Source organism: Mustela erminea, chromosome 11 (genome assembly GCF_009829155.1).
Source record: "Mustela erminea isolate mMusErm1 chromosome 11, mMusErm1.Pri, whole genome shotgun sequence".
NCBI classification, from domain to species: domain Eukaryota; kingdom Metazoa; phylum Chordata; class Mammalia; order Carnivora; family Mustelidae; genus Mustela; species Mustela erminea.
Genome location: NC_045624.1, coordinates 10,757,143 through 10,765,705, shown reverse-complemented (window position 1 = coordinate 10,765,705; position 8,563 = coordinate 10,757,143). Strand labels below are relative to the sequence as shown.

The following is an 8,563-nucleotide window of genomic DNA, read 5'->3' as shown; positions in this document are numbered from 1 at the left end:
GATCCAGACACACAGACCTCCAGCACCCTATGGTGTTCAGACGATGGGCTGCCATGAACAGAACTCAGATAGCTTTTGGAGAGGAAGAAGAATCAGGAATGACTGTATCTCACTTGAGTAACTTGGCTGGGTGGGGAGGGGATAGTGAAGCAACTTACTATGATAGATAAGGCAAGAAGAAGAAAACTGAAATTTCATTTTAAATACACTAGATCTGATGCCTGGGCTCTGAACAGAAATCTGCCTTTAGTCTTGAAGGAGTCATACCTGTCCTAGCTTTAGTATTATCATCTTTAAAATGAGTTCTCTGAGCTTCTTTGTATGCATGAAAGATTTTTTTTTAAATAGTACCATACATAATTACTTTGAGTTTTAGACTTTGCAAAGTGCTTTTCCTTCCTTATAAAGAGTGAGGTGCTGGGGCCCCTGGGTGGCTCAGTGGGTTAATCCTCTGCCTTCGACTCAGGTCATGATCCCAGGGTTCTGGGATCAAGCCCCACATCAGGCTCTCCGCTCGGCAGAGAGCCTGCTTCCTCCTCTCTCTCTGCCTGCCTCTCTGCCTACTTGTGACCTGTCTCTGCCAAAGAAATAAATAAAATCTTAAAAAAAAAAAAAAAGAGTGAGGTGCTTTTCTCATGCTGGTGGTTCTTGGACCATGCTTTGAGAAACATTTCTCTATCACCTAAGCACACTATGAAATGCATAATTGTTGAAAGGTTAAGGGAGAATTGAATGGTTTTCTTAAAAAACAACAATTTAACAGACATACAATTTGTCCTTCAAAATCACATCATTAATGTGGGACTATCTGATGCCAACTCTGTGTTTAGAGTGTCCTCACTCCTTCCCCCTCCTTTTGAGTCTATACTGTAGTTCTGGAGATAGGAAAGGTCATGTGGACTTTTGTCCCCTAGTTGGACAAAAAAATAAGAAATGGTGGAATCCACTGTTTTTCCTATTCATCAGGTTTCTGTGTGTGTATTGAAGAATTAAGAATAATGTGATGAGTTACTGGGGGATGGGTGTGCTTCCGGGGGGCTAACAGAAGCTTCTTTTGAATGTGATGGATTCTTAGCAGGATGAACTATGCTTCTCACCTTGGAAATGTTTGGTCATGTGCATCTTTATCCTTGGTATCATCTGCTATCAGCTGAGTCCTTTTTTCATACAGGGTAATAACTACTTCTCATTTTCACAATGAAGTCATTGTATATTTGTACTGTATTATATTTCTTTTTTTTTTTTTTATAAGATTTTTTTTTTATTTATTTATTTGAGAGAGAGACAGTGAGAGAGAGCATGAGCGAGGAGAAGGTCAGAGAGTGAAGCGGACTCCCCGTGGAGCTGGGAGCCCGATGTGGGACTCGATCCCGGGACTCCGGGATCATGACCTGAGCCGAAGGCAGTCGTCCAACCAACTGAGCCACCCAGGCGTCCCCTGTATTATATTTCTGATTAGCACCTTAATACCAGGCTCTCTGGAAATTAAAATTTCCTCTACATGCCACATAATGTCCACCCTTGTATACAGGTCAATACAAATGGGAAATGGCACCCAAAAAAGTGATGTATTTTTCTTGAAAGATAATAATGGCTTTCTCTCAGTAATTTTGGTCTTATTTTATTTTTTCCATAAACATTAACTTCAGTGTAGCTCTGCACAGAAGAATATTCTTGTATTTAAAAAATGGAATTACTCATAGGATTAAAGTGAATGTCTTAGTTTGTGTCCTGGCATAATACAGAGCATAGCTCGCCGATTTCCTTCTCTTCTATTTTTTGGCTTGCTTTCTATTTCTCTGATCTTTCTTTTTGCTCTCCTTTGGGGATTTATCTTTTTCTGTCCATCTTTTAAATATTGGCCATTCTTAAGATACTGTTCTGGTCCTTTCTTCTCACTGAAACTGCTCTCCTAAAACACTCTTTTTTAATTATCATGGCTTTAACTATCACCTAATGTGTATGATTCCCAAATCCATGTCTTTGGGCTAGATATCTTTAATAAACTCCAAAACAATCTGGTTAATTCCTTATTAGTTACTTCCACCTGTATGTGCCATAGGTACATCAGACACCTCGTATTAAAAACTATGTAAAAACATAAGTCAAGCGGAGAAAGACAACTATCATATGATCTCCCTGATATGAGGAAGTGGTGATGCAACATGGGGGCTTAAGTGGGTAGGAGAAGAATAAATGAAACAAGATGGGATTGGGAGGGAGACAAACCATAAGTGACTCTTAATTTCACAAAACAAACTGAGGCTTGCTGGGGGGAGGGGGGTTAGGAGAAGGGGGGTAGGGTTATGGACATTGGGGGGGGTGTGCTTTGGTGAGTGCTGTGGGGTGTGTGGACCTGGCGGTTCATGGACCTGTACCCCTGGGGATAAAAGTATATGTTTATAAAAAAAAAAAACTAAAACAAAAAAAACTATGTAAAAACTCTTTTTCAGCCCTTACTGTAATTCTCCCCCAGGTGTTCTCTGTACAAGTGAATGAAACCATCTGTATACAGCCACATAAGCCAGAAACCTGGGAAGAACCCAAAATCTGCTTTTTGCCTCAGCACACACACGTGACATCACTAAATGCTGATAATCAGATTTCACATGCATTCTCTCTCCCCATCCCCTTGGTTATCTCCCTAACTCAAGTACTCATTGTCTCTCACTAGAACACATCAACTCTGCGGATAGCTTGGCCTCACGGTCTCCAATCACATTCTTTTTTTTTTTTTTTTTAAAGATTTTATTTATTTATTTGACAAAGAGAGACACAGTGAGGGAAGAAACACAAGCAGGGGGAGCAGGAGAAGGAGAAGCAGGCCTCCTGCTGAGCAAGGAGCCTGATGTGGGGCTCAATCCCAGCACCCTGAGGTCATGACCTGACCCAAAGGCAGCCACTTAATGACTGAGCTACCCAGGCGCCCCCAATCATATTATTTTAAACAGACTTATACACTAGGCAAGAAGTAATCTTTGTAACTACATATTTAGTCATTTAATTCTACTCTTTATTCAAAAGGAAGGTCAACGTCTTTGACCTTGTACCGAAGCCTGTTTGTGAACGCCCTTTCCAATATCGTTCTTTTGCCTTTTCCTCCTCGTGCCTTAAGGGACAGCCTGGCATGTCCTACACATCTTCCATCCTCCTGAAGAATGTGTAAGTACCTCGTTCATGGGAAAGCCTGTACCAGTTCCTTTTCAGAATGATCTAGCACACCCTTCTTCAGCCCAGGGTATACTGTGCACACTTCTGTCACAACTCCTATATTGCTTATTTGTATGGCTCACTCTGAAGGGGACTGGAAGGCCCTTGAAGGTCAAGGCAGTATCTCATTAATGTTTGCTTTTCCAGTGTGTAGGACAGTGCCCATATATAACAGATGCTCAGTAAATATAAACTGAATGAGTGCTTGAATAAAAGAATGACTTAAATTATTAAGTATCTACATGTAGGTAATTATGGATATAAAGTATCCATCTATGGATACTATATAGAAACTAAAAATCCTCCTGGAAATATTTTATTTAGTTCTCCAGTTTCAGGTAGTCAATAAACTTATCTTAAATGCTTCAGTTAATTTTCTAACCACTGTATAGAGCTTCTCATTCCTTTTCAGGATATTTATCCCTTGAGCTTCTTTTTTCTGCCCATGGAAATCCTAGGCTTTGAATCCTTGACTAGCCTGTCAGTCAAAAACCAAAAGCATATATTCCTTCTTCCCTTATTAATAGAGAACTACATTGTTCACACTTAAACAATCCATTTCTCCTCTTTTAAGTAAAGAACCAAATGTGATCTGATAAGAGAGTTTTGAATGTTTCTCTCCAAAACTTTGTCCATTGAGAACATAAATACACACACATACACAGGTAGGACTGACACACATAAGAGGGAAAATCAGAAAAATTTTCACGAAATTCTGTGTTTATGTTTTATCCTGTTAATCTAAAGTCAACACTTCAGTCCAAGGCAATCAGACACCTCTTCAAGGTCAGCTACTTTGGTTTCTGTTTTCCTTACTTCCAACACCCATATCAAATCCCAGGTACTACATGGAGAGGACTCAGCACAGTGTGGGAAGGTGGACAGAAGAGTTTTCTTTGTGTGTACCATCACCCAACTTAGAATTATCTAGGGAGGAAAGTAAAAAACATGAATGCCAATTTTCAACCCACTGCCTCATGAAGATGGGGCTCTGCCTCCTCCAAGCTCTACAAATCCATCAGGACAAGATAAAGATCCAGGAACCTACCACCATCCAAATACTTGGGGGGTATAATTTGCAATGCGGTCCCAGGAGTATGTTTGTTCTTATTACTATAGAAGTTTCATGTGTGTGGATTCAGCTGGGTATTAAGTCATCATTTGCCAGCTCTTTTTTTTCTGAATGTCCATCCCCAGGGCCCAGAGAAATGGAAAGAGAAAGACAAACAATTTTGGTTCTCCTGATAGAGGTGTGTGTCCTTGTCTCATCACCCCCAGGGACACTCAGAGACAGTCTGGGTGGGGTTGGGTGAAGAGGAGCTTGCTATAAAACCTTTAATGCTGGTGCTCCTGATGAGCAGATCCCAGTACCTGCATCAGCCTGTGTCAAGGGAACAAGGACAAGCCCTGCACTTCAAAGTCCCTCTTTCAGAGACAGTTGGAGGGGCAGGATCATCCGCTCTCACCTTCAAAATCTGCTGACTTCCGTGCAGTTTCTTCTAAATCTAATCCAACTCTAAGATAAGACAAAGGCCGGTATCACAGTGAGTAAAGGGCCTTTTTCAAAGTGTGTTAGTTGAGAGAACTGGGCTTTGGAGGAAGGAAGAGCTCCAGAAATTAGCATCCTGAACAAGAGGCACATGGTCAACTTATGGACAGGCAGCTTTCTGGTCTTACACAGGGCTGAAATTTGGGACGCCTGGTTCTCCAGGCTCAGTGGGATAAATAGGGCTGAAATTTTCAGAGTTGGAATCATAAGCTGCTTATTGAGAATGATCAAGTATATCATGAAATATCATACAATAGGTGTCTATAATCGGTTCTATGGAACATTTCAGGACTCCCTCTCTGTCATCCCTGTGGCCATCTGCTTGGTGAAATGGCAGCCAGAAAAAAATGAAAGAAAAGTCAAAAGCCTTGATTAAATTCTGGGATAGGCACTTTGGATGTTATTCCTAATGTAACACCTTCCATCCATCCATCCATCCATTCAACAAATGGGTGCTCTATTGGGTACTGTCCAAATGCAGGGGAACCCAGAAATAGCATCTGCACAGAACCAGGGAAGCAGTCCTGCAAGAGGGTGGGGGTCTGGCTGATATAGAAACATTGTATAGTTAAGTATTCACATGATAACCACTTTCCTGAACCTATATCTAAATTATGTCTAGGAATGCCAACCAGATTCATGATGTTGCTCTACCCATGCTCAAGAGAAACAGCCAGATTTTTCTATGTAGCATCAGGAGTCAAAAAAAGTTCGTGCTAACTTCATTTGCCAAAGCCCTAAAGCTAGTGAACAGAGATAGAAAACAATTCTCCTTGAAGTTACATTTATAAATCTTATTCCCTAATTCATTCATTCATTTATTTATTCTGTCACTTATTGAGCACCTGGTACGTGCAATGTACTCCACAAGTTATAAAATAAGAGCAAATCAAATGATAAAGAGAAAGTGGAAATGAAATCTGAAAACTAAATCAATTAGAAAGTAAACATATATGACAATATGGCTATGGAACTTTCCCCCAAGTGAAATAATTGGTCATTCTGGAGAACAAATGATTCTGTGGCTGCCATCATGATAGTAAATATGTGGATCTTGTAATCAAAGTCAAATAAAATTCTGTAGACCTCAAAATAGTACATGCAACCTTGCGCTCACTTACACTCCTTAAATAGGTTCTCTTCCTGCGTTACATTTGACATCATGGCTCTGAAAAGGATTGCCAGCTGAGGTAACACACAGGATATACTTTAACCCCCCTCTTTCTGTTTGAGAACTAACCCAGATCTGTGTTCGCTCCTTAGCACACAGCCTCCCGCAGCAGCAGAGACTGGTACAGATACTGTTGCCAGGGAATGACAGAAAACCAAACATGGGTCACAGAATTCATTCTCCTGGGATTCCCGCTCAGCCCAAAGCTGCAGATGCTCCTCTTTGGGCTTTTCTCCCTGTTCTACGCCTTCACCCTGCTGGGGAACAGCATCATCCTGGGGCTCATCTGGCTGGACTCCCGACTGCACACCCCCATGTACTTCTTCCTCTCCCATCTGGCCGTCGTTGACATAGCCTATGCTTCAAATAATGTCCCAAAGATGCTGGCAAACCTTCTGAGCAAGCAAAAAACTATCTCGTTTGTGCCATGCATAATGCAGACATTTTTATACATGGCTTTTGCTCACACTGAGTGCCTCATCCTAGTAATGATGTCCTATGATCGGTACGTGGCCATCTGTCACCCCCTACATTACTCCGTCATCATGAGCTGGAGAGTGTGCACCGTTCAGGCGGTCACTTCCTGGGCCTGTGGCTCCCTGCTGGCCCTGGTCCATGTGGTTCTTATCCTGAGGCTGCCCTTCTGTGGGCCTCATGAAGTCAACCATTTCTTCTGTGAAATCCTGTCTGTTCTCAAGTTGGCCTGTGCTGACACAAGGCTCAACCAAGTGGTCATCTTTGCTGCTTCTGTGTTTATCTTAGTCGGGCCCCTCTGCTTGGTGCTGGTGTCCTACTCACGCATCCTGTTGGCCATCGTGAGGATCCAGTCCGGGGAGGGCCGCAGAAAGGCCTTCTCCACCTGTTCCTCCCACCTCTGTGTGGTGGGGCTCTTCTTTGGCAGCGCCATTGTCATGTACATGGCCCCCAAATCCCGCCACCCTGAGGAGCAGCAGAAGATCCTTTCCCTGTTTTACAGCCTTTTCAACCCTATGCTGAACCCACTGATCTACAGCCTGAGGAATGCAGAGGTCAAGGGTGCCCTGAGGAGAGTGCTGTGGAAGGAGCGATCAGTGTGAGAGAGGCCAGAGACAGTCTTAAAGGTGGAAGACTTCTTTTCTATGAGATTTGGAACAACAGTAGTATAAATGCTTTAAGAATCTAGTGTCTCAGATTTTCAATATTAAAAATATATATTGAACTGATTTGGTCCGTAAATATGGGATACTTCCAGACCACAAAGTCCAGGCCATAAGAGAAAAATTGTGTCCTGGTGAAGCACAGAATAGAGTCATGGACTCCACCAGCCAGGTCCCAGTGCTACCTAGGATCCAGTTTCTTTTCTTTTCTCTCACATCTCTCCTTAAATTCATCTAAGATTTCCATCTCCCTTATTGCTATAAGTATATGCTAAAAATGCCACCATATATTCTGTACAATGGTGCACCTCTAATAAGAGAATAGAACTGATCTTGTTATGAAGTCCTCTCCTGGGAAATGTACGAAGGAACTGCAAGTCTAAGGATGATGACATCAGCTCTGAAAAATTATCTGAATCTGAGCCCACAGAATCTATTTCTGTGAAAAGCAAAGTTTAACTTTATGGGTTTTTTGTTTTATTTATTTATTTTTTTATGTATGTGAGAGGCAGAGAACTGTTAGACTCTTTGTTTCATTTTATTGAATTCTGCTCTGTTTATTTTAAGTGAGTTTGTGCTTAGAATAAATACGAGAGTCAGGTATTTGAGAGAGTTACCATTTGCAGTGTTCAGAGTCAAATCCAGGTGTAGGTAACAACTGACCATTAAGATGGTGGCATAAAATATCACCAGAGTAAGAAAATCTTCTAGAAGGAAAACAACATGAAGGGAGGCCAGTAGCTTAACATCCTGTTGTAGAGCCACGTTTGGAGCCACTAGCACGACAAAGTCCGGTAAAGACTTGTAGGAACCTCAACAAAATTCCAAGAGCATCTGGTCCAGGAGATACTAGTCACTTATTTTGGGCCCAAGTGGTCAGAATGATGAAGTATAATTTTTTATTTTTTCTGCTTCTAACACATGTCTGGGAACTAAGTGGCCAAAGGAGTATGAAAACAGTGATTTCTTTAGCACATGAAGTATGTCATCTTTTGAATTCTCTTCTTCTCTGGTAGGCTCGTGTGCCATTCCGGTGTGTGGCATATATGATTGTGTATTATTATCTGGACTCTGGAGATCTTTCTATTTTTTTCACATCTCCTCATGTACCATTATCAGTCCCCATTTTTCTTCTTCCACAAAATTACGATGCACAAGAGAAACTTTGCCTTCCATCTCTCTCCGAATGCATGATTTTCCTCTCGCTTCTTAAAAAGCCGCGTCACTGATTATTCATCTCCTGGACTATTCTACTCATTAGCTAACTTAGGCAAAACGTTTTTCTCTGGCCTTTATCTGAGTCTCCATGTGTCCACTGTATGAGGAGGTCGCTTGCTCAGGCACACTCCGCTTGCTCTCCTCCCTCCTTCTCCATCTCCCCCATCTTCTTTCCCCCTCCCCGCCCCCCCAAAATAATTTGAATAAAAAAATATTAGCCCTAAATGTAACAATAAGCATGATGGAGCTACTGTGAGACCTATTTTAAAAGTAGAAAAA

General features: G+C 41.7%; 1 protein-coding gene across 1 annotated transcript; it reads left to right on the top strand.

The window, feature by feature from the left end:
• Positions 1-6,073: 6,073 nt before the first annotated feature.
• On the top strand, positions 6,074-7,006 carry LOC116569368 (olfactory receptor 2A5). The gene has a single exon (XM_032305554.1). The coding sequence runs from the start codon at positions 6,074-6,076 to the stop codon at positions 7,004-7,006; it is 933 nt and encodes a 310-aa protein (XP_032161445.1).
• Positions 7,007-8,563: the final 1,557 nt, after the last annotated feature.

Excerpts from the sequence above, each read along its gene's own strand:
- LOC116569368 (XM_032305554.1), top strand. The coding sequence starts at position 6,074 with ATGACAGAAAACCAAACATGGGTCACAGAATTCATTCTCCTGGGATTC.